The 27401-nt window shown below is 36.9% G+C and overlaps 2 protein-coding genes across 2 annotated transcripts in view; both read left to right on the forward strand.

The window, feature by feature from the left end:
- Positions 1-25567, forward strand: part of LOC136241572 (uncharacterized) — a 96723-nt gene extending 71156 nt beyond the window's left edge. The window contains exons 5-11 of the mRNA XM_066032804.1: positions 5778-6172; positions 18740-20634; positions 20717-21117; positions 21178-21495; positions 21793-21854; positions 21901-21973; positions 25182-25567. Of these exons, the coding sequence (XP_065888876.1) occupies positions 5778-6172; positions 18740-20634; positions 20717-21117; positions 21178-21495; positions 21793-21854; positions 21901-21973; positions 25182-25189 (3152 nt within the window). The 3' untranslated portion in view covers positions 25190-25567. The remainder of the gene's footprint in view (positions 1-5777; positions 6173-18739; positions 20635-20716; positions 21118-21177; positions 21496-21792; positions 21855-21900; positions 21974-25181) is intronic.
- The window catches only part of LOC136254385 (N-alpha-acetyltransferase 50-like), a 314728-nt gene that overhangs the window by 237872 nt on the left and 49455 nt on the right, over positions 1-27401 (forward strand). The window lies entirely within an intron of this gene.

The raw sequence follows: 27401 nt of genomic DNA on the forward strand, positions 1-27401 counted from the left end.
GGGCATCATCACTTTGTTCTGGGTCTTGACTTGGTGTTAGTCCTTGTCTTAATGGCGGGTCGGAGGTTACAGGTACATGGGAAATGGTCTCCGGAGAAGGGATCCTTGCAATGGCTGCAATGGAGTAATGTTTATTACATGAAAGATGATTCCTACCTAAGTATGCAGGGCATGGCATGTCCTTTTTTTTTTTTTTTTTTATTTTATTTATTTTTTATATATATATATATTTTTTAAATTAATTAATTAATTTTTTTTTTTATCAACGCTACCTACATGCTCACGTCTAAGCCATACATCCCTTGACATATGTGTAGTGGCCCTTATACTTGGGAGGCCCAAGGGGAGGGGAGGTGTGGGGGCATTACAATACTTGTACAGCAATCGACAATTCATGAGCCACACACATGAGCTACATACAAGTATATACAGTGACAAAGGGATTGTGTTGTGCGGGGGGGGGTTACAAAGGCGCACGCGGTCACCCGGTAGTCCGCACCGGGGCACAACGGACCCTGAGACCTGGGAGTGTCCCTTACCCAAATGGGCCCATGGGTTACGACAAGGGGAGGGGGGGGCATACAGTGCGTGTCTATCACGTACCTGGCGTCAAGGACGCGTGGCCTCCATCACTGTTCGAGCGGAGCTGCTTCGTGATCTCTTCAACGATTGCCGGGATATCTCCTCTGGTTAAAGGATCGGAGGACTTGCCGCTGCCTGTTGTCGACCCAGCAGAAACGTCCGTTGTGGTTCCCTGGACCGTCGTGGTACCAATCGTCTTCTTACTTCATTTTATACCCGTATATTAAGACCACCGTCCACCCCCATCCTCCCACCCTATTACTATCACCTGTGATATTATTACCCGCTCGAAAAAGCTGCTCAAAACAGGGCAAATGTTGGGTATCAGAAATGTATACACCCACTCAGTGATAGCTAGTGAACAGATGAACAATTGGTGCAAATTTTGTCTGCACAGCTGTAGGCACTGGGAAGTTATTACACAATGATTCCTTAAAATCGCCATATCTCCTAACAAAGCTTTGTGCGTCGAAGCCTTGTTTTGTCAAATTCAGTCACATTTGATTAATGCCAAAATAGGGATTTTCTACATACAGGGTGTGTTGTATTACATTCATATCTACTGTTTGGTACTGGATCCCTACTTCATTTTTAGAATAATTTGTTTACATTTTGTTATAGCATACTGTAGCTATTCACATGTGTTTGATACATGGCTGCAATATTAGGATGACTGCTTTATTAGAGTATCATGATCTTGCTGCTTAACTCAAGTAGATCAAGGAGCATGGTTACCATGTCTTGTTTTCTAGAGGTGCACTGATATCAGTATCGGTATCAGTACAGATAACGCGGTGTCACTAATATCTGAAAATGTTTAATTTTGGTATATATTTCACTTAAATACTGATTGTGGTAATTATTTGCTCTTTCACAGACCTTTTTTTATTACCACTTTTTTCATATGTTTTTTCCCTTTTACAAAAAAGTTTTAGCTAACAGCTTTATAGGGGGTGGTTTGCCATATTTTTACATTGAAATACTTTATGATCAGACACAACCCACTACCTTTATAAATATCAGTATTGAAAATTCGGAATCGGTAATTTTGTAGCCAATATATCAGTTGCTGGAATATTGGTAAATTTCCATATTGGTGCACCTCTATTGTTTTCTAAAGCAAAACTGTAGCTGATGGTCTTAAATGTATCTAGACTGTTAAAAGGATGCTGATAAAAGGTGTGGCTTCATGTATGCCAACAGACAGTAACACACTATCCCAATAAGTTAGCATGGCTTACTAATGAAGTTGGTATTTTGCAGGACTAACATGATATGTTAATTTTCATGTTAGTTTATTTCACATGTGATATAATCTGGGTCAGACAGAGACATTTTATAATATGGATGATGAGGACAATATGTGACCCAATGACCTGACCTGGTTCAGATGTGATGGCCACCATTTTATTCCACAATAACAAACTCAGCTGTACAGTGTATCTTTTCTGATTCCAAGCTTTCTGTGCTTTTTCTTTTATTTTCAGTTGAGCATCGTTGTCCTTCTTCATAAAAGGAACCATATCAAGGCATTAAGTGTCTTTTCTTTAGAGAAGCATATTAAGATGCCATAAAATTTATTTCCATGTAGGCACGTTGCAGTATGTATTACTACATATGTGCAGACTTAACGTGAAACTGTGCCCACTGTCCACTACAAAATTGATTGCTGTTGTATATATCATAGTCTAGACTTGTAGCAGGAGCGCATCGAATCCTATGGACAAGGGAGCGTGTAATCCGTACACTACCAATACTACAAACAAAATTCAAACATGGTATCCAGTGTTACTGTGTATATAATTGGCTACATCATTCTTACGTGCAACAGGGACATACTGAATGAGCTGCTACTCTAGTGTGAAGATAATAAAGGTGCTTTGATAGGAAGATCATCGAGTCGAAGGTAAAGCTTGGAATAGTCAAATAGAGTCTTGGAGTAATTTTGCGTGATCAATTGTAGAAAGACTGTCCTGCTAAGCCTGTGCTACTGTTCCTCGATCATGCCAGTGTACTTCATTTCCATAGCTTCGCTTCATCGCAGCAGAAACATGATGTATTCGAGCATGCGCCTCCACACAATATCCTAATTAAGAAATTTTAAAAGTTACTTAATATAGTACGTGGCAGCCATGTTTGAATTTTACTCTTTACGAAGTTAAATGCATGGGATTTGATGCGCTCCTGCTTGTAGCAAGCCAATTTCTTTAATGAGCCAGGCCCACTTATTGGAAATATGTGGATACTGTCTGTAGACATTAATTAAGGGTGTGTTTGCTGTGCTCAGTTTGTTTAAGACTGTAGTCACCGTGCTCTGCTTACAGTAGTGATTCAATCACTGTATAAGTACAGCTGCATCCTTCTCACTTTAGTCTCATTGTTACAAATGTGACCATCTCAGCAAACCCCCACATAGTTTGCACAATTTCCAGATTTCGTTTTTTATTATCTTAACATTATTTACAGAGTCCATAGAAAGGGTAGCAAAGTTTTAGCTTATTATTGAGAGTAGTTTTGGAATTTAGAGCAAGACAGTAGAAGGAGTAAAGAAATCGATATGTGCAACTATACATAAAACAGCTACAGGCAATCATACAGTATGATAGTACTGTATATTAAGGATCTTGGAGGTTTTCTGGCCAAAAATACCACCCATCAAAAACAGCTTTACAATACCATGCTGGCACCTTGATAGCAATGGTTAGGTATAACCAAGCCCAAAGTGCCTTTAGTACAACCCTAAATGCTTCCAATAGATTGCTACAAAGTTTAATTTGTTATGCAGTGGAATTCTTTACTGACTGACCAACTGCCTCCTGATGCCTTCTAGTATAGCAGCACAATACAAAAAATTAGTTATGCACTTTTTCGTAAAAGCATGAAACTTTCCACATACGTAGTACTCCTCATGATGTAATTTTTTTGATATAGTGCCATTGCAGATTGACCTTTGGTGACCTTATGGTCATTTTTACCCAGAAATTTGATCATATTTGTCTTTATCTTCCTGAACCATTAATCAACTTCTTAACCCTTAAACCCACATAATCCAGAAAACTGGATTTAAACTTAATAAATATGCATGCTTTGCACAAAGCGCTGTAACTTTCAAAGCATCCATCCTATAGCTATGCAATTTATGTCATCCTACTTGTGATGTAGCAAGGATTAAAATGATACCTAGGGTTTTACCCTAACGCTAAATGGTGAGACCAAAACTAGCCATGAAAATAACTTTTCAGTAAGAAAACATGCAAACCCTTTACATACCTTTATAAAATGGTTGATAACTCAATGGTAGTTGATCCTATTGCTTTGCAACAACTTCCATTCAATTCTTCGTGAAATTGTGCATCAGGCCATATATGACTCACATGAGTAAACCTGCAATCAAAATTAAACATGTGGCAAGAATTTAGAAACACAGAGACACGACTACCACTTCATAACAAGTAAGCCACTGTAGTTACAGTGTTCATTTAACCTTCTCCAAGTAGCCCAGTAAGCACACTTTTAATCTATGTGTATTTGTAGGCTGTAAGAATTAAGTTACCCCACCTAGTGTTGCCATGCGTGCCCATATTGTGTAAACACGCATTTTCGAAAAGTTCTCTGGGTTTAAGGGTTATAAATGGTACCAAAATAAAGATCTTGTTGAACAAAACAACATAGTTTTATTTGAATTTAATAGGTAATGTCATTCCAAAGTTATGATCATTTATATTACCCATGAATTTTGAGATAATTTACCTCCCCATGGGTAATTTACACCTCAAGGGCAGATAAACTCAGAGAATTTTGATCGTAACTTCAAAATGGAATTACATATTAACTTCAAATAGAAACCAAGTTGTTTCATTTAACAAGATCTTTACTTTGATACAATGTTTTACCACATCAATTAATGCCTTAAGGAGATAAAGAAAAAATTATCAGAAAAAAGGTCACAAAAGGTCAAATCTGTGATGGCACTATATCAAAAATGCATGTCATGAGGAGTACTATTCATGTGAAAAGTCTCACGCTTTTCTGAAAAGTGCATGATTTGGCTAATTTTGGGGCTACACCACTATACTATTTAAACAAGCATAATTAGATAACGGCTAAAGCTATGGGCTTGATTTTTCACTGTTTGACACCACTTTGTCCATAGATGTTCTTTTTTGCATACCACAGTATACGCACAATGTACGCATCATGAACTTACCTTTGTCTCCTTTGTGTTGCATTTGTTTTTACTGACAGCCATCCATGGTTTATCACACACACACACACACACACACACACACACACACACACACACACACACACACACACACACACACACACACACACACACACACACACACACACACACACACACACACACACACACACACACACACACACATACTATAATTAAATTAATGCATGTGCTGTTATTTACTGTTTATATGTACACACTTATATAAGTTGTCAATATGTGACCGGATTTCACATAACAAGGCTTCCACACACACAAAATCAAACTTACGTTTTTACCAGAAATGGATTGCTGGCCTAATACACTATGATATTCCACACCGTACTTCCTTCAGGACTGGCAAGTCTGGTTTCTGTGGCAGCTTTCTTCCGACCCTGTCAAAGCCACGAGTGGGAGATTGGTGCCATTGAATGGCCATGGCTTTATGATAATGGTGTGTAGTGAGCTGGGACTTTACAGAGAGCTCACCAATAGTGTTCTCAGTCAATTTGGAGTGATTTGAGGGCCATGGAGGGCCATGGAGAGCCCAAACTTGGCCTCTGGATTCCAATCGTCTTCTTGCTTCATTTTATACCCCTATATTAAGCCCACCCACCACCCCCCACCCTCCCTCTCTATTACTACCACCTGTGATATGATTACCCGCTCAAGAAAAGCTGCCCAAAACAGGGCTAATTTTGGGTATCAGAAATGTATACACCCACTCAGTGATAGCTAGTAAATAGATGCATACTTGGTACAAATTTTGTTTGCACTGCTGTAGGCACTGGGAAGTTATTACACAATGATTACTTAAAATCGCTATATCTCCTAACGAAGCTTTGTGCGTCGAAGCCGGGTTTTGTCAAATTCAGTCACATATAATCAACATCAACATGTGTAGTAGCTGCTTGTAATGTATTCTCTTAGTAAGCAGCACCTTTGACTTAATTATTTAACTTTCTATTATTAGTATACTACATGCTATTGGAGGACTGTTTACAAAAGAGGACATTTGCTAGTCTTAGAAATTCAGTTAACAAAGGAGAACTATTGCATTCATCCAATACTGATGGGTGGTATGTTCACAACTCCATTCCTAGACTACATGTCAATTGTGAAAAAGAGCAACTGAAACATGTACACCATCTTTATGTGAAGTTTCTGTTAGCTATAACTGACTTAAATTCAAGATATAATTTGTTCATTAACAAACCAGAATTATTTGTTACCATTACATCACTTACCATTGGAGATGAAGTGGAAGTGAGGCTAGAAAGTGAGTTAATTCCTGTCGCAGCTGCCATAAGATATATTGGACCTCTTGATCATGGAAAAGTTGGCACTTGTTTTGGAGTTGAAATTTTGGTAAGTGGATATGTACTGTATATAAATTAAATAATGTTTCATTGTCACAACAACTAAAACAACAATGACATTTTATTATTTGATAAAAATTATGCAAAATTTACTAAAGAAGGCAGTCTGTAAGACAGCTATACCCTACTTTATCAAGACACTACATGGTGCCAATGCAAATCTGTATAATATACATGCATGTTAGCAGTAATGATGGAAAACTCAACTTGGTGCGAATGTCTTCATGAGTAAACACCTTAGAACAATATTAGAAGTAATAATTATACGTACTTTTGGTAAAGATAAGATTTTGCTAATCTATCTTTTTGTGCATACATACTAGTTGAAGTGCAGTGGTAAGTGCAATACGTATGAGAAGTATAGCTTAAGAGTGAGGTCGAGATACAAATATAACGTGACACAAAATTGAGTGCTATATTTGGCTTGAGACCATGCCTGATTTGGCTTGAGACCATGCCTGAGTGCTACATTTTGCAGCATACATGGTACTTTTACTGGTTTAATGTATAAATCCAAAGTTGTATCAAGAAGAAAGTAAGTATTAATGCCATTTATCATGACATGGAATGCCACAATGACTGAGGAAACTTCCAAGAAAACTATTCCCTAATCATGATTAATTGTAGACCAAGTTGTCACACAAATTGAGATCCAAAACAGGGAACAACTGTGGAAGGCTCGCTAGACCATTCAAGTAATGGACAGCTTGTACAGTAGTCTAATCATTTACCGAGAGTGTGCCCTGAGTTGTAGCTAGCAATGCAGCAAGGTTAAAGGTGTCAATATCAAGTGGCCATTAAACCTAGATACCAAGAACTTACAATGGTGTACAGTTTAGTAAAGAATTAAAGTCTAAGTTGTATGATTATTGCACTGAAATTACAAGCATTTGGGTGTGTGGCCAATGATTTGTTGGTAATTTCTATAGTAACATTTGTTACAGCTATTTATCATACTGGGGGTAATAGTGGTCATTCCAGTGCCTTCATGTGTATGGTTGTGTCAAGTTCACGCAAAGTGTGCCTTATTGCCATACAAAGGAAAATAAACTCACTTTTATGGATAATATAGCACACTGACAAATTATGGAAATATAGAGCACATTTTTCCCATCATACAGTATGATGTACTGTATAGTAGGGACGATGAAGGTGTGGGCATGCCCCATAATAACATATCACCCAAAATCCTTCCTTGATTTCTCCTCATGACAGTTTTGGTTGGGTAAATCTAGCCCAAAAGTGCCTTCAATCAACTCGAAACAGTTTCATCAAGTTGCTACAGAATTATAAATAACATTTATTTAATGGAATTTTCTACTGACTGCCTGCCTTATGCGTTCAAGTAAGCGTAGCAGAAAAGTGGCTACAGCTACAGCCCTACTTCTTTCACAGAAATACTTCAAATTCACTTAAGAAGACACCTTTGTCATATTGACAGCCGTATTGATAGCCATACAATATATGCGCTAATTGTCTTAGTTATATCCTTCCATATACTAAAGCGGCCGTAGCACAGTACAGCTTCAACCTCCAGGCATGCACATTTCACAATGTTATAGCACCAACATATTAGAATACACATGTGGGTAGATCAGTGAGCTGTTCTCCACAGTTGACAAGATGTTGCCTGCCACCAAGAAGTGGACTGCTTGTGGAGTGGTATGCACAAAGCATGAGTATGTTGTACATGTTATTCTGGCATAGCTGTGTGTAAGTGAATTAGTCTGGTGGCTACACCAGACATTGGTGCCAACGGTTGGTGCATATCAGTAGTACATGTACAGCTGGATTGCAATTTATGAATAATTAGATCGTGATCTCGTTCATGAATATGATCTCGTTCATGAATATGATCTCACTCATGAATATGAGAATTGTAGCAGTATTTAGATATGTGACAGTAGCTGGCTTTCATGAATTGACAGAAAGTTCATAAACAAGTACAGTGGAGCCTCAGTTATCCGGATCCCACTTATCCAGATTCTCAGTTAACAGAACTACAGTGATGACTGCTCTATTAGAGTAGTGACTGCTCTATTAGGGTAGTTGAAAGCACTGCTAATTTTTTTTTAAGTAGGAGTAGGGACAATGTAGTACTGCTGCAATAAAAAGCACTGAAACAAGCTGGATCAGAGTAGTATGTAATGTCCGGATACTGTAAAACAATAAGAGGTGAATATCCCCATTGTGCATTTTGATTGTAGAATCTCCATAGCATAGTAAGGATATTCACTTCTTATTGTTTTACAGTATCCGGACATCAAGTACTCCGATCCAGGTTGTCTGCGTAGCATAGTAGGAATATTCACTTGTTACAATATCTGGACATTACGTACTACTCCAATCCAGTTTGTTTCAGTACTTTATATTGCAGCAGTACTACATTGTCCCTACTCTAGTTCATAATTCCTATACTTATAGATTGTATCATACATTAATGTTTAATATGATCTTGCAGTTAAGACTGTGCTAACACAAGATGCCTCAATAGAGGTCTGTAGTCCATAAGTAGGGTTACCAATGACATCTTCAAGTTAACACACTAAACAGAAAACAAACAAACAAATGATAGTCAAAACCTCTTCACAATGCAGTAGTAGTCATAGAAGTCACACACAGAGTATGGTTAATGTTGAAGACTTTGATCAGCCTATAATAGGGGAAAATATCTGGTAATCCTAATTTGACTACACAACTTGCCCACTCAGGTGCTTAGAAATAGCAATCTTTGTGTAAAACAAGTGAAAGTATAGTTAGCAGCAGATTATTGTCACCAGGATCTATAAAATAAAACCAAATTGAACTTTGGTAATCAACCTAACACTGATGTAATTTCTACCATAATCATAATTTTAACACTTGGTACCTTGTGCAGTGCTATTAACAATGCCAAAACATGATACATTTACCTTTTACATGGATTGGCACAATTTACACCACACCCAAACCTAGAGCCTGATATAATTGGCTAAACACAAAGTAGTTGAGCTCCTAGCAACACTAACCCAACAAGCTTGCTACTAGATATACACACTTTATGAATTTTAGTATTTCATACTATAGTCTGTTCGCGTTCACCTGAGCCCTCGTTTCTTGATAAGAACTCTTGTTACATGGGCCAGCTACCCAAACATTTAGTAGTGCTGTGAAGCTCTTTAAATGGCAGAAACGTTAATCAAAAACGTGCTTAGATACGGGCAAGAACAAGTGAGTTATGAGGTTTTAAAAATATCCCATACATTTAGTATAGACGATTCAGACGTGCAAACATGTTTACAACATGAAAACATGCTTGTTCCAGTACAAAATCATTGGGAGGGAACATATGTTCGCCTCTTTGATAATACTATATTTGGTGGGGGCTCAGGTCAACGTGTACCGACTATAGGGTTTCTATTATTACTGTATGAAGTTGAGTGCAAGGACACATGGAAGGGAATTTCCAAGGGTTTCAGGAAACCTTTTATTAAAGTTACATTTCTCAGTATACAGCAGGAACCTATACAGTATACAGCAGGAACCTATAGCTAACACATCAATATAGTTTAGCAGCACGGAAATGAGTAAGTAACAGTATACAGTGCAGCACAATAATTTATAGTAGCACAATCATCACTTATGTTCACCTCTTAGTGAAGGATTAACAGAGGAGACATGAGCCCTCTTTAAAGCTTGTTTAAAAGGTTGATATGCTCCAACAGAGCAGGGAAGTAAACTCTAGCAGAACATTCGTGTAAACATCAACATTTTTATTAAAGGAACTTCATTGTTAGTTTTTATTTCCACTAGGAAAAGAATATTGTAACATAATAAATGTGGGCAATGGTGACAGGTTTCAAAAATTTCTGGTGTTTACGCATTTAAATCTAGGGGGTCTCCCATTGAAAATCATACATTCTGAGATTGAAATTGGTGAGAGATTATCTTTAAAGCTAACACTTCAAACATGTGATTGATATGGCTTGCCTCTGCTGGCATAGTATCAAGAGCATGCTAAAGAGTGCTATGCATAAAGGCCATACAACAGACATGGATCAAGACACACGGTAGTGTGTCGTGCGGCCCAAGAAGCCGGCGCGCCACACTGTGAGTATATTTACAGGAAGAAAGTAAACACGATTTTCACACCTTTGTAGCTGCGTGATTCCTTATCCGATTGAAATCAAAGTTGCTACAGAAGTGCCGGCTAGGTAGGGGAGTCCACATTCCAAATTTGAAGAGAATCGCTCCAGCCATTTCCGAGATACGAGCGGCCACAATTTGGATTTTTTTTCTTCGTTTTTTTCTTCTACTTCTTCTTTTCGCACACTTTGCAAAATCCGAAATACAACTCGAATGCGTGCTCCAATCGGGCTGAAATTTGGCACACTTAAAGGGCTCATTAAGGAGAATCTCAGTACTAAGTTTGGTAGGAATCCGATGAACATTCACGGAGTTATGACCGATTATTTGCGTAAAATAAGGTCGAAGGTCTGTCACGCCCACAGGGTAAACCACTTGAAGGAATGAGCTGAAAATTGCTATGTAGATGGAGTAACTATCGTAGGAGTGCCTTTTTGTGGTTTGAAAGGAATCCAGTTAAAGGCCATCGAGATATAACACAAAACCCAACCTGTGTCACAATTACGCGATTGATTTTTATGAATAAAAAAGTAATAGTTTTCACGCCTACCAGGCAAACCGCTTAGAGTAGTGAGCTGAAAATCGGTGTGTGGCTGGAATAATTATCATAGAAAGTCCATGCAGTAGTACAGAAGAATAGGATTACAAACCACTGAGTTATGATTCCAAAGCCAACTACGTGTAGCATATGCGAGATCGAGATACTCTAATAGAACAGTCACCCTAATGAAGCATTCAGCTACGTTTATAACTTACTCCATTATAGAATTATATTACATTGCAAGTTATTCTGTAGGGAGTTCAGCTACATACAGTTAATCTTATAGACAATTCAGCTACAAGCAAGTCACCCTGTAGAGAATTCAGCTACAAATATGTTGCTGTAGAGATTCAGAAAATTATATGTCACACTGAAGAGAATTCAGCTATAAACAAGTCACCTTGTAGAGAGTTCAGCTACAACAGGTCACTCTGTAGAGAATTCAGCTACAAACAAATCACTGCGTAAAGGGTTCAGCTACAAAAAAAGCTACCCAGTAGAGAGTTCATCTAGATCAGCTACAAACAAGTCACTTTAAGCAATGTTCAGCTACAAGTAACTCACTCTGTAGAGAATTCAGCTACAAACAAGTCATTCTGTAATACAAACAAGTCACCGTGTAGCTGGAGAGTTCAGCAACCAATCAAAAAACCACTCTGTAAAGAGTTCAGCTATACAAACATGTTATAACTCTATAGAGAAAGTTATAACTCTATATTGAGATCAGCTAGAAACAATTAGTCATCCAGTAGAGAGATCAGCTACAAGACATCACTTTATAGAGAGTTTAGTTACAAAGAAACCACCATGTAGAGAGTTCAGCTACAAACAAGTCACCCTATAGAGAGATCAGCTAGAAGACGTTACCTAGTACATACAAAGAAACCATCATATAAAGAGTTCAGCTGCAAACAAATCACCCTGTAGAAAGTTCAGCTACAGATCACCCTGTAGAGAGAGATCAGCTAGAAGAAATCACCTTGTAGAGAATTCAGCTACAAAGAAACCACCATGTAGAGAGTTCAGCTGCAAACAAATCATCTGTAGAGAGTTCAGCCAGAAACAAGTTGACCCTATAGAGAGATCAGCTAGAAACAAGTCACCCTATAGAGAGAGCAGCTACAAAGAAACCATCCTGTAGAGAGTTCAATTACAAACAGATAACTCTACAGAGAGTTCAGCTAGAAACAAGTCACCGTGTAGAGAGATCAGCTAGAAACAAGTCATCAAGAGATCAGCTAGAAACAAGTCACCCTGTAGAGAGGTTAGCTAGAAACAAGTCACCCTGTAGAGAGATCAGCTACAAAGAAACCATCCTGTAGAGAGTTCAATTGCAAACAAAACCCTATAGAGAGATCAGCTAGAAACAAGTCACCTTGTAGAGAGTGCAGTGACAAAGAAACCATCCTGTAGAGAGATCAGCTAGAAACAAATCACCCTGCAGAGAGATCAGCTAGAAACGAGTCACCTTGTAGAGAGTTCAGTGACAAAGAAACCATCCTGTAGAGAGATCAGATAGAAACAAATCACCCTGTAAAGAGTTCAGCTACAAACAAATCACCCTGTAGATAGATGAGCTAGAAACTAGACACAATATAGGGAATTCAATTACAAGCAAATCACCCTGTAGAGAGTTCGGCTACAAACAAATCAACCTGTAGAGAGATCAGCTAGAGGAGGTCACCTTGTAGAGAGATCAGCTAGAAGCAAGTCACCTTGTAGAGAGTTCAGTGACAAAGAAACCATCCTGTAGAGAAATCAGCTACAAATAAAACACCTTGTAGAGACTTCAGCTGCAAACAAATCAACCTGTAGAGATTTCAGTTACAAACGAATCACCCATTGTAGAGAGATCGGCTACAACCAAATCACCCTGTAGAGAGATCAGCTACAAACAAATCACCCTGTAGAGAGATCAGCTACAACCAAATCACCCTGTAGAGAGATCAGCTAAAAACACATCACCCTGTAGAGAGTTCAGCTACAAATAAATCACCTTGTAGAGAGTTAAGCTATACAAACAAATTACCCTGTAGAGAAATCAGCTACAAACAAATCATCTTGCAAAGAGTTCACTTACAAACAAATCTACCTGTAGAGATATCAGTTACAAACAAATCACCCACTGTAGGGAGATCAGATTACCCTGTAGAGAGTTCAGCTACAAACAAATCACCCTGTGGAAAGTTCAGGTATAAAAAAGTCACCCTGTAGATAATACAAACAAATCACCCTGTAGAGCGTTCAGCAAGATAAAAGTCACCCTGCAGAGAGATCAGGTCACCCTATAGAGAGGCCAGCTAGAAGAAGTCACCTTGTAGAGAGTTCAGCTACAAAGAACAGAGAGTTCAGCTAGAAACAAGTGACCCTATAGACAGATCAGCTAGAAACAAGTCATCCTGTAGAGAATTCAACTACAAACAAATCATCCTGTAGAGATTTCAGCTACAAACAGATCATCGTGTAGATAGTTCAGCTATAGATACAAGTCACCCTGTAGTAGCAGAAGTCACCTTGTAGAGACCAGCTACAAAGAAACCATCCTGTAGAGAGTTCAGCTACAAACAAATCACCCTGTAGAGAGTTCATCTATGAACAGATCACCTGTAGATAGTTCAGCTATACAAGTCACCCTTTAGAGAGATCAGCTAGAAGAAGTAACCGTCTAGAGAGATCAGCTAGAAGCAAGTCACCTTGTAGAGAGTTCAGCTACAAAGAACACACTCTGTAGAGAGTTCAGCTAGAAACATGTTACTCTATAGAGAGATCAGCTAGAAACAAGTCACCCTGTAGAGATTTCAGTTACAAACAGATCATCCTGTAGATAGTTCAGCTAGATACAAGTCACATTGTAGAGAGATTAGCTAGAGGAAGTCATCTTGTAGAGAGATAAGCTAAAACAAGTCACCTTGTAGAGAGTTCAGCTCCAAAGAACTCACTCTGTAGAAAGTTCATTGTACAAACAAGTTACCCTATATAGAGATTAGCTAGAAAGAAGCCTGTAGAAAGCTCGACTACAATCAAATTACCTTGCAGAGAGTTCAGTTACAAACAAACCACTTTATAGAGAGATGAACTAGAAACAAGTCACCTTGTAGAGAGGTCAGCTACAAAGAAACCATCCTGTAGTTCAGCTACATTTCAAGTCACCCAGTAGAGAGATCAGGTGCAAAGAAATTATCCTGTGGGGAATAATTGACATTTAATAAATATATATATATAATTTGTATAATTACTATATAATAGAATCAAAAATAGTTGAAGTATTAAAAATCGTCTTTAAGTTCTTTTCTTCTTCCTGTGGTAGCTAAATAAAAAAAAACAGATGGGTTAAAAAAGCCCCAAAGCCAGCTATAGACCGGCTTTGCAATATACAAATACAAAAAGAAGTGATATCTAATCAAAAACAGCCAAGCTGTAAAAAAAGGTGCGGCCCCTAAAAAGGCCATGGTGAAAAAAGATGTGAAATCCAAGGTGTCGGCCAAGAAATGGCTGTGATGGTAGGTTAATGGCAAAAATTTTAATTACGACAATTCAGGTGAATTTGGTGCCAAATCCTAGTGGAGGAGGCGACGCAAATTCACCTGAATTGTCGTAATTAAAATTTTTGCCATTAACCTACCATCACAGCCATTTCTTGGCCGCCACCTTGGATTTCACATCTTTTTTCACCATGGCCTTTTTAGAGGCCGCATCTTTTTTTACAGCTTGGCTGTTTTTGATTAGATACCATTACAGAAAACACACTGAGAAATGAATTTAGACTATTTTTTACAAAATGTGACTGTTCTAGAAGGATAGTTCTGTTCTATTAGAGTATTTCTGTCTAAAACTTTGATACCTGTAAAATATGTTACACACAAAAATCAGAGTACAGTGAATTAATACAAGCTCCTGGAGCATGCCATGTCTGTAGGTATTAGGAGCAGTGTTGGGCAAGTTACTTTTTTAAAAGTAACTAATCACATATTACATATTACTTGCAACTGAACTGTTTAGTTACAGTTACATATTATCCATAAAATAAAGTAACTATAATAATATTACATATTATATTACTTTGTGTCCGCGGCCCTAAGCTGTCACATGTGAAACTACCACCTTATCACGTGGCATGATTGCGTTGTTTCACAATGTGCAAATCTTGGTTATAAGTAAGAAGCTGGTGAATAAGCTTAATTCAGTAGGCTTCGTTACTTCGTTGTGGCTAGGCGTTACTCAGAGGATAACTAACGAGATTAGTAACTTCATTACTTGTAGTAATAATATTACATAATATTAGACTCGTTACAGTAACTATATTACTTAGGTAACGCGTTACATTGATAAGTAAAATAACTTGAGTTATATTACCTGTTTTTATAGCGTATTTCGTTATATTACTTAGGTACCACAAAAGTAATAATATTATGTAACGCGTTACTCCCAACACTGATTAGGAGCATGGTAGATGGAATGTGACTGATCTGAATAGTGAAAAGCATAGCTTGCATCTGAACCAATACAGTACCTGACTATGTAGTTCATTTCTCTATTCAGCCATCAGGGTTACAATACGTTTGTAGATAATGGTGGCAGCAGGGCCCATACCTCCACAGGATGAGAAAACTAGTGGAGAGAAAGTTCTTCTTTCAACCTCTCAAACCCTCTCATTATACTTTCTCTCTTTCTCAAGTTATACATGCCAATAGCACTGAGTAACTGAAGAGGTGAGATAGGAGGGAGCAAACGAAAATACCATGTTGTCAAAGAAAGCCAACTTCCTGTCTGGACCCCAAAAGCTTTCAAACTTCACATCTAGCCGAGCACCATCCTCAGCATTAGTAGAGCAATAAGAGAGAAGCTCACTGGTAAGTGGTTGCAAAGGTGGTTCAACACTAACATTGTGACATGTCTCAGATAAAAGGGTATCATAATACCACACAGTTTATTGTGCCTATCATCCCTACTCAAATGTGAAACTTTCTAATATACCACTTTTTGTGACATAATTACAGTATGGTGCACTGGTGCATACTGCATCAAAGGAAAGAGTGACGCCAGAAATATTATAAAACTTAATTGTACAATTGAATGTGTGGACTGACTATGTACAGCATATTTATTTATTAAGGCTTTACAGCACAATTATGTATGCAGGTCAATATTAAGTACATAGAAAAATTGCAGAAAGCAGAAAAATCCATGACTGTATATACTAGGGCAGCCTTGATCCTGCCATCCAGTTTATATTCGAACACTTATATAGGAGTCTCCAAAGTGGTCAGGATGTATTCTCCTTGTTCATTTCATGTACAGTATTTGTATTCATAGGAAACCTAGCGAGTGACTTATTATCTCAAAGTGCCCCATGCATGAAAATGTATTTTCAGGCTTAATTCAATACTGTCAAGCTGCTGTGAAGACAAAGCTGGTTTTGGGTGATATTTTGGGCTTACAGCCTTCATCCCACACTGCTTGAAGGTTCTTAGTTTACTAATTTGCTAAGCTGTGTTGTACCCAATTACACTGATATAAACCCTCTGTATAACAACTAGAATTACACTGCTATAGACAATAATGATAATCATTTTCTTTCAAAATGAAGTGGATCCTAGCACATTTGCTCATTCAGTAAAGTTTGGTCAGATTTATGAACAGCCAAAGTCAATCTCAGAAAGGTAATTTTCAAAAATTTTCCTGTGACCTCCTCAGATGCATAGAGCATGTATGCTCTCCATGCTGAGTGTACTTCATATACTGTGTACCAGCTAGAGATATAATGTAAAGATTTTTCAGCTGTACTAATACCCGATTAATCTGTACCTTACAGAGCTGATACCAATTATAGTGATCCGATTATTGTATTTTTTGCAAAGTGTACATTAAATAATACTGCAGGTGTATTTCCTGCATGATGTGTTTCTGGTATGGGGTATTGAGAAAACAGAAGTGATGTAATTTTAGCTATAAAAAGCATAACTATACCAGGTTACCTATGGTGGTGTGGCCTCTATTGTGCAACCCAGGCAATTAGGCAACACAAAACTTTTGCCAAGTCCATGATGGCTAGCTGGCTATATGACAGATTATTTAGTTTATCATGTAGTGCAATTCTTCATTCTTAAAAACTGTAACAGCTACTGTTTCTGGAAGAGCTGGGTAACAATGAAAGCAGTACTCACATTTGCATGGCTTCTCATCACTTAGCATGTTAAAAAGGTAATGGAGAGGCTTTGTACACTTTATTTGTTTGTGCTGAGCAAGAAGACTTTTTAAACCAGGCGTGTGCCCACAGCCGGCCAAAGGCCGGCTGTGGGTGCACGCCTGGTTTACTGAAATTGTTTTCGTAGAAGTGTGTGTGTGTACCTACCTATCTACCTATGTTTGTCCGTACGCACCCACGTGAGCAAAATCATTAAATAATGGTAAAAGCAGCTTTACGTAAGAAGTAAAAGTGAAATGAAGTCTGTAGCTGTTAAATTTCTGCACAGGTGAACTTTGCTCTGAGGTGGTTTCTTTTCGGCTGACTAAAATACGGGTGTGCCGACTTTCCTCAGACAACCTTCCCCTTGAGGTTTTCAGGCATTTAGCAACTGAAAAACAATGGTGCAGGCCTCGTACACTACCAGGAATAGCGTATCGCTTCGAATTGAAAGGGGGCGTATCCCTTACGTACGCGAACGAAAGAGAAGAGCAATTTTGAGGCTTTGTCGAGAGAATGTGTGGAAAAAACATGTTAGTCACACTATAAAACAGTTTAGCAGATACTTCTGTGCGTAATATGTTGGTAAAAGCGGTTTGTTTAACAAACGCTTCCTTAGCAGTGCATAGCAACGTAATTGAACGAATTACGAATATTTCATGAATTATGAAATACGAAAATTAGCTAATAATATTATTGCACAACCCAAAACTACCCTATTGTAAAATAGTAATACATAGTTGATTAATTCATAGTAGCATATACTGTCTATAGTTAATTCCAGATGAGTTAGCTAGCTGCATGGCACCTGATTTTTAGAAGTAGCACAACATCAACTTGTTATTACTGCAAATGATGGTACTTGTACTGGCCATTAGAGATGTACCAATTTAACTTTTCTGAATTTTACCAATACCAATGCAATCTAGGAAAAAAATCATTACCAACCTACTGATATTGCACCGATCTGACATCTTGTTTCTAATAAGTTTGTATGTAATGACTGATCTGTTATGGATAGTTCTTATAGCGTTTTATAATCTCAAACTAAGCTTATTGGTCAATTGTCAGTTAAATAAAGATCACAGTATTGTTACTGGAATCAACACCAATTGCAATAATGGTGGTGTGGACACTCAGCTCCCACAAATACAGTACTTTAATGCATGCTCCTCCCAAGAATTACCTGGAACTTGTAAGCTGTTGTAGCAGATTTTTTTTAATAATTCTAGAGTATTTGATATGGTGTAGCACTATTCATTGTTTTTCCCAAGGAACTCTGGTAAGTTTAAGGGACTAAATAAACCAGAAAACTCTTGCATTTATATAGCTTCTCATAGTTTTCTATGGGCATTCAGGAATGAAATGGTAGTATACTTTAGTGAATAAGTATATTTGTGAATACATGGTCACATGGTGATTAAAAAGATTGGTATTGAATTGGTAACTTCCACAGAAAATCAGTTCAATCGGTTTTGCTTAAATTGTCCAGATCCAATACTAGACCAGTAGATCGGTACATCACTACTGACCATGCAACTGATTATCATTATGGTAGAAATTGCTATATTGGCAACCGATTCGATCACTGATCTGATTATTGGTACATCACTAGTACTAGGTGTTACCATACTATTTTGGTTAAAACACAATTTGTCAATTGCTAGAAGCATTTACATGTTGTCATACATTATTGGTCACTGCAGGATGATGCCAAATTTGGAAACACTGATGGAACATTCAACAATTTAAAACTGTTTGTTTGTCCTAAAAATAAAGGGATATTTGTATCAGTTGACAGATTAGAAGTAAAACTTAGTATGTCACTAATACAAGAATACGCTAAACAAGCAGCATTAGGAGTAGCTCCTTCTCGCACATTTAAAATAACCTTCGTTGGTCCAGAAGGCAGTGGCAAGACCAGCAGCATAAAAACTTTGTTAGGGAAGAAATTTGACAAATATGAACAGTCAACAATTGGTGCCATTTTAGGTATACAAGCCATTATAAACTGGCTCAAAGGCAATGAGAACACTGAAGATGAGACGTCATTTGAGTTACAGTCATCCCATGCCATTGGATGGAGGGAGACATCAACTTCAGATGTGCAGCAAATATTAGAAAAAGAATATATCAAAGAGATGTCATCTAAAATAATTTCCAGTGAAGTCATACAAAGTAAATCTGCAACTCATTCTGCAGAATCCAGTACTGCAGCTGTTTACGATAATTTTGAATCAGATTCAGTAGTTGATTTCATTGAGGCTGATGCTGACATTGGAAGTGACAGTGACAACAGTGATCATGAACCTTCAAATACTGACCAGTATCAGGATACATCAAACACTGCTCAAGTCACTGAAACATACTCCAGTGCTAAAAAAGTAATGTTTGGAGAAAAAGTTGATACACTGGATAATCATGTTTCTATATCAGATTTTGCTGGACAATTGACGTTTTTTAGTTTCCAGCTGTTTTTCCTCAAGAAACGTGATGTTGTCACCATCACGTTTAATGCATCTGTAGTACTAACTGCTAAAATTATTGCACGGGAACGTTATGATCATATAAAGAAGAAAAGAGAAGCTGCAGGAATGATGACCACAATAGAAAATATACACTTTTGGATGAAATCTGTTAGTGCACATGCAGGCACTGATGATGTTCCTAAGGGTTGTATGTCACGTCGATCACCTACTGCCATTCTTTGTGCTACACATGCAGAAAAACTCTCTGCAGCACAGATGGAATATGTAACTAAAACAGTCATGGACAGTTTAGCTGACAAGCCTTATAGGGACCATTTACCTACTGATCCTGAGAAAGTCATAGTTTTTATCAGCAACAAAAAAAGGAAAAGATTTAAAACTAATATAATAAAGTTGCAACAAAATGTACTTGAAGCTGCTGCTCCTGCTTATTCAGAGGAACGACCTATCAGCTATCTCAGACTTGAACAGTTTATCAGAGCTGAGGTAGAAAAAGGCTCTACTATAATAAGTGTGGTGGAGTTTACCATACTAGTTAATAGAGCTGGTATCCCTGGTGATGAGAATAGTGAAGCTGTAGCTGCTGCTCTTCAGTATTGTACCACTAGAGGAACAATATTACATTTCCCCAAAGTAGAGCTACTTGCTGAAAAAGTGTTTATTTCTCCCCAGTGGCTGTCCACTATCTTTGCTCAAATTATTACAACACACAAACAAGAAGGTGTTCATAGTTCTCTTCATCATGCCTGGAAAAGGTATGATAAATTTGCAATTTTAGAGGAGAGATTTCTGGATCATATCCTAATGCAAGCTTCTGTTATACAGCTGAAAGAAATTATTATTTCACTTATGCAATCATTTAATCTTTTAGCTAGAATTCCTACTAACACTTGTTTCACTGGAGAACCTACTCCACCACCTCAAGAAGGAAGAGTGTTTATAGTTCCTGCACTGTTATTATATGATCCTCGACTTGCTGTTTTCAAGCCTGAAAAACAAGATCAGGTTTACATGTACTATTTCTCAGACTTGTATTTCCCTGAAAGTGTATTTAATCAAATTGTTGTTAAAATGATCTCTTGGAATGTTGATAAAAAGTTTCAAATTTTCAGGTAATGATATTTTATGCATCTCTTTGTTATTGCATACATATATATTATTATTATAATGTCCTTTACTCCATTCTATATATAGGATTCAATATGGATTTGGACAGTTTAGCTTGGGAAATAGTCAATTGTATTCCCTGTTGTATGAACCAAACAATTTTAGGGTGATAATAATTATTAGTCAACAACATAAAAATCTGCATAGAGAGAAACAGAGAGAAGCTTTCAAACTGTTTGTTGAGCTAATGGTTTATTTGGAGGAATCAATATTTTCTGTGATGGATTTGTACATACCTTCTACTAAATATCCAATTCTTCATGTGTGTTGTCCTATTTGTGATAATCCTGATCCACATATTATGGTCGAGCATGCTGCTAAAATTTCACTTGATCTTCCTCTGTTTTGTGCTAAGCAAGGTCGACCAAAGGAATTACAGCCATCATCATATCTACCATTTGGTGACACTCTGACAGTACAGGAAGTTGGTAAGCTCAACAGATAATTGGTGATTTAATCGTTAAAGACTGTTATGCTCTTTTACCCAGGTGATGTCAAAGAATTTAAAGTGTTTACAACATTCTTTGACAAATTAGTAAACATTTTACCTGTACAAGACATAGTATACAAGCTGATCTCTTCTAATATAATCACTACTGATGATGATGAAGAAATACAAAACATCACAAGATCTAAGGACAAAGCCTCTTTTGTGCTCAGGAAAGTAGCACGTTCACTTGAAGTTGGTCTGACCCAAAGCTTTTACAAACTGTTAATGATAATGGAAGAACGTAAAGGTGATGCAGCTATATTAGCTATTGAGATAAAAAGTGAATTACAAAAAGTGATTGAGAGCTGTAGACCTGGTAAGTCATGTGTTCTTTACAGTCAATATTAAACTATAGCGAGCAATGCACATTCAAGATTATAATTATACAAAACTGACAGGTTTGTACAGAATATTTGCATAATAATCTCAGTGCTTACACTTATAGCTTGTGACTTAATTTTGCTGAAATAATATTGCTATAATTATGTTGATTTCAGAAACTGCAATGTGCAAGGCTTATGAAGTGCTTATAGCAGCAAAAATCACAAACTTTACCTACATACCTAGTAGAGCTCTGTTGATTTATTTATTTATTTATTTGTTTTATTTACAGTACATGAGGAACAAAACATCCATGGTCATTTACAAACACTTTCTCTTCACCATGAACAAGAGGTAATGTTAATGCCTTGTATACACCTGTGTTTACGATTTCATGTAGTTAGGTGCTGTGGGATTTTCCAGTGATGTTCACGAGAAGCAGTACAAAGATGGAGAGAAGTCTCATATTAAACGTAAGCTCTAAATCTGCTAAGTTATTTCAGTGCCCAATAATAATAATGTTTTTTACATGATCTGTCAAAATGACAGACACCATCCAGGGCTTGGCAAGGGGATGTAAAAAGCTATTTTATAGGTTAAAGCTATTTTAAAGCTATATTATATTTCTATAGGTTTCAGGATTAAAAGTTTGGTGTAGAACGGTTTTATACACAGATATCTAAACCATACTGCTTTCTAAGTGGACTACATTCATCAAGAGTTGTATAGGGATAAGTGGCAGTCATGAGTAGTTCAGCTAGCTTTAGCTATAATTATTATGGACCTAAAGAATGGCACACACAAGATTGTGTGCATTTATTTGCAAAGTATTCTTAGCAGGCTAATAGTTCCCATACATGCGGTAGTGCTGCAGATGATAGTTTTTTTCATATTCAGCAATATTAATTGTCAAAAAATAGTGACTGCTCTATTAGAGTATCTCAATCTTGTACAATGTTCTTTTATTTTGAGGGAGGGGGAGACCTGTGCCCCCCTCCGCCACTGCCATTGATACATAATAGTGTGCAATTCATACACAATACTTGATAGGTCATAATTAGGGGTGGGTGGTATCTCGGTTATATCGTAAAACCGCGATATTCTGTTGTAACGATACCAGTATCGTCAAAAATTCTTGGAAACGATATTAGCGCGATATCATGATTACCGTGGTGTTCTCCAATAATATTCGTATTAGCTAACTACTGTAAACATAGTGCTGCTGTTTAGCTGCAGGAAAGATCGAGATACTCTAATAGAGCAGTCGCCTATATACTCTAATAGAGCAGTCAAATAACTCTATAGAGCATTCATGCTAATATGAAAGTAGCTACTGAAGGGACTTTATTATTATTGAGGAAAGAATATTTCTGCACATTCTGGCATTATAGCTAATAAAAGTGTATGGGTGAACGAGCTTTTGTTGCTATAGTTAGCAGTCTTTTAGTTATGCATGGGAATTTGTAGAACTTCTGAATTTATGTCATGCACTTGGGTGTGTAAGACACATCCTCTCCATGCTTAATTGTAGGTCTAGCTAATGTCTATTATATCTTTGTATAGTTCAATAAATGGTTAATGCCATGTACATGTATTCTTGCATATCCATTCATAGTAGAGCATCTGTCAAAATATGAAAAAAATATCGTGATAATTAGTAATATCGTGATATTTTTCCTATGATATATCGTAATAGTAAAATTTCAATACCGCCCAGCCCTAGTCATAATGTCAGACTATTTACACCAGGTGCACACCCACAGCCAGCTATGGGCACACACTTGGTTTACTGAAATCGTTTTTGTAAAGATGTGTGTGTGCGTGCGTGTGTGCGTGCATGTGTGTGTAGTGTGAGTGTGTGTGTGTGCATGCAGCGTGTAGTGTGTGTGTGTGTGCGTGCGTGTGTGTGTGTGTGTGTGTGTGTGTGTGTAGTGTGTGTGTGTGTGTACTTGTCACTGTGAAAAAGGTAGGATATAATATGGTATTTCCAGTGGCTTATTGAATACAAATAAGCCTTAATATAAATCCTGTATTGTACTCATCTTATACTTTAGTATAATCCATACTATACTATTGCATATTATGGCTTCAGTTTATTTACTACATTACCTGAAATAGCTTATATCTAATATAATGCCCACACTATACCATCACATATAGTTGACCCTAAATACGTTTAGTGTATTAATAATAATAATAATAATAATAATGTGGTTTCAGTATGTTTAACACATTAACTATACTACAGGTTATACCAAGCTTTTTTGTATTCAATAAGCCACTGGAAATACCATCTTATATCCCTCATTTTTCACAGCGTGTGTGTGTGTGTGCGTGCGTGTGTGCGTAATCCTTTTTGTGCTGAAATGTTTATCTTATGGATTCAGTCACTGCATGCTTCTGGTTGGGTCACCTTCATGATTGAAACAGGTTGAGTCATCCGGGTCTGACCCACTTTATAAAATATCCGGGTCCTCAGTTTCTCCACGGGCCTTGCCCACTTATCAGGATCAGGTGTTTCTGTCTGTAGACATACGTAGAGCCTCACCTATTTATCAGTGGCTGTGCACGAATACTGTGCATGTCTGCAAGCTTACATGGAACCACGCCCACTAATCGAGTATGACTTCTAGTCTAGTCTTACAGTAGGTAGCTTTTGTTGTGAACCATACCGGTATGCATGCGTGGAGCCACGCTAATTTATTAGTAAGATGTGTTTAAGTAGTATCCACAAAGCCACACTTGGTTTATAGAAACCTACCTCAACAACTGCTATCAAAGTAGGAAAATAATATTGGTGAATATTAAATTTGGCGGTTTAGTGATAATCACCAATTCATCAAGTTTAGTTTATTTTGTTGTTATACGGTATGTTAATAGGATGCCATTGGGATGTGGAATTTACAGAACAGAATATGAGAGCTTATAATTAGAAGCATATTAACTAACCTATACGTTCAAGCATTGTTCATAACACTGTGGGAAGTACTCTGGCAGATTTTTGACATGATTAATTTTTATGTTATTATCTTAGTGGTAGCTGCAAGCCATAAACTGTGAGATTTTAATTCTGTGTATCATTTGTCTCAAAAGTGTTGCAGCATATCTATAAAACTGATGACCATACATGGATAATTTTAACTTTTGGTGTATATAAGTACAAGTTGAGATTTAAAATGAGGCATATGTCAGAGCTTTGTCTCACAAGTACTACAATTGGTGATACATGCTCAAAATTAATTGTGATATATATGTGACCAGTTGAGTAAAACCCACATTTTTCTCAAACATCTTTTTTATTAAATTTCTAGGGGGGAAATCAATGAGCTGTTAAAGTTTCTGCTTTATCTTGTGAATTTCATGCATTGAAGTTAAGTGATAGAGAACAGGAAGAGCAAAACAATCAATTTGTATATACCACCCACTGTATTTCAATAGTATTATTGAATTATCCAAACTAGTCAGATTTTACTCAGGGGTCAACATTAGTAAAATAGTTGTATATCGTGAAAAGAATCGCAAACTTTTAAAGTGTATGTACTGCAAGTATGTTTGTGCACTAAAAGCAGTGGACACCTTGTGTTATTTCAGTATCATTGTAGAGAGTTGTTAATGGTTTTTGTAATAGTCAAATAGTAATATATTTTGTGCGTAATCATTGTCCATTTTTTATTACTTCAGGAATATGATCTCATCTGATTTATTTGACTCCACATGCATACAATTTTAATATGTAAATTTGTTCATTTTGTTTAACTCAGTACATTTCTTGTGATAGTTTTGTAATTGTTCGTGGTATACTTTAGTTTTGGGTTTTTTCCTCAGGTACCAATCCATCTTATGCTTAATTCTACTTCAAGTACCAGGGGTTTTTCCCTGAAGGTTACTGACCTTCTAAATTTCTTTAGAACTACACTATTTTTTTACATGTCCCCAGTTCTGTGTGTCAATAATATTTATGATCACTGTAAGCAATATTGTTGTACCCTGTAGTGTGTTACTATACTATTATTGTATTGTACACTTGTTAAATAACTTCAACAAGAGTATTTCAGAAGTAGTGTAAATCAAGCATGAAAATCACACAACATGCATATATGGGTGTACTGTGAAGTTGTATTTGAGCTGTACTTTGGCATGACATACAGTGCAATAATCCACAAAGTGCATAATCCATATATAGTCTACCAGTTGTTGTTCCTGGATTTCAATTGTTTACCTCGCCATTTCATCCTCAAAATAAGATATAAACTCTCAGAGTTTTTGTCAGGATCCTGTATGTTTAATTTATTTCAAGTGCATTGACAGTCCACAGACCTTCTGTTGTTTTGAAATTGAGACGAGCCAGATTTTAACATTCAATAATTGCCGTTCAGCCCAGCATCTGTTTTCCCATACATTTTTTTGCATCTAACTGATGTTTTTTAGCTGGATGGAAGGTGTTTTGTCTAAACCACCCATTATTATCAGTTCAGTAACTTCTTAGCAAAAGCTAGAATTATAATTTCCATATAAGGATCTTGTTTATACAAGACAACAAGATAATTATTGTCATTTATATTCCTATTCTTTCACACACCAATGAATAACCTTATTCCTGTCATAAAATCATTATAGAATATCCTTTTCTACTCCATTCTTATAGCTGAATGTTGTGGCAGTGTGGCTACCCAATGAAATACCAAAGGTTGCCAATATAGGGCTGGGCGGTATTGGAGTTTCGCTTCACGATATATCGTGCAGAAATATATCACGATATTACTATTTATCGCGGTTATTAAAGATGACTGCTATATTAGAGTAGCTGACTGTTCTATTAGAGTATCTCGATCTTTGTAAAAAAAATATTGACTAGCTAGTACTAGGTCCTTGTTTGCAGTAGTATCACGTGATTATTTGAGGTGCATTATAACAACCTTAAGGGCTTAATAAGCTGTCACAAACACTAAAAATCGTAATAATATCGATATCGTGATATTATCGTTTCACCGAAATCTATGCGATACAGATATCGTTTCATTGCAATACCGCGGTATTACTATAATACCGAGAAACCGCCCAGCCCTATGCCAATAAATGCACCATACGTTCGGTGAAATATTTTTTACATTATAAATTTAGCTATCACAATCCTAAGTGGATTATTCTATGATCACACCAATGTTCCCAATTGCATTGGCAGTGTTGGGAGTAACCTGTTATGTAATATCATGTCATTACTTTTGTGGTAACTAAATAATATAACGAAATACGCTATAAAAATAGGTAATATAACTCAAGTTACTTTACTTACAAATGTAACGCGTTACCTAAGTAATATAGTTACTGTAACGAGTCTAATATTATGTAATATTATTACTACAAGTAACGGAGTTACTAATTTCGCTAGTTATCCACTAACGCCTAGCCACAACGAAGTAATGAAGCCTACTGAATGAAGCTTATTTACCAGCTTCTTACTTATAACCAAGGTTTGCACATTGCCCAACAACGAAATCATGTCACGTGATAAGGTGGTAGTTTCACACGTAGGGACCCGCCGATTATACTCATTATTTTACCTATTATGCTATATGCTGCACTGCTCAAAAATTTACCTATTATGCTTAGATTAATGCTCAATATTTACCTATTATGCTCAATATTTTTACCTCAGTTCCCATATTTTTCTAATAACTTTGCACTTTATGGAAAAGCAGTAAGTGGTTGAAGCACAGACTGTTAAATCCTTGCTTGTCAAAATGCATGCCACAGAAAAGATCGATATACTCTAATAGAACAGTCAGCTACATGATAATTTTATTAGAGTTACTGACTGTTCTATTAGAGTATATCGATCTTTTTGTCGGATATGTATTTTGATAAGCAAGAATTTATAGCATTGCACAAGTTTTTTGCCTA

Source organism: Dysidea avara, chromosome 1, assembly GCF_963678975.1.
Source record: "Dysidea avara chromosome 1, odDysAvar1.4, whole genome shotgun sequence".
Lineage (NCBI taxonomy): Eukaryota > Metazoa > Porifera > Demospongiae > Dictyoceratida > Dysideidae > Dysidea > Dysidea avara.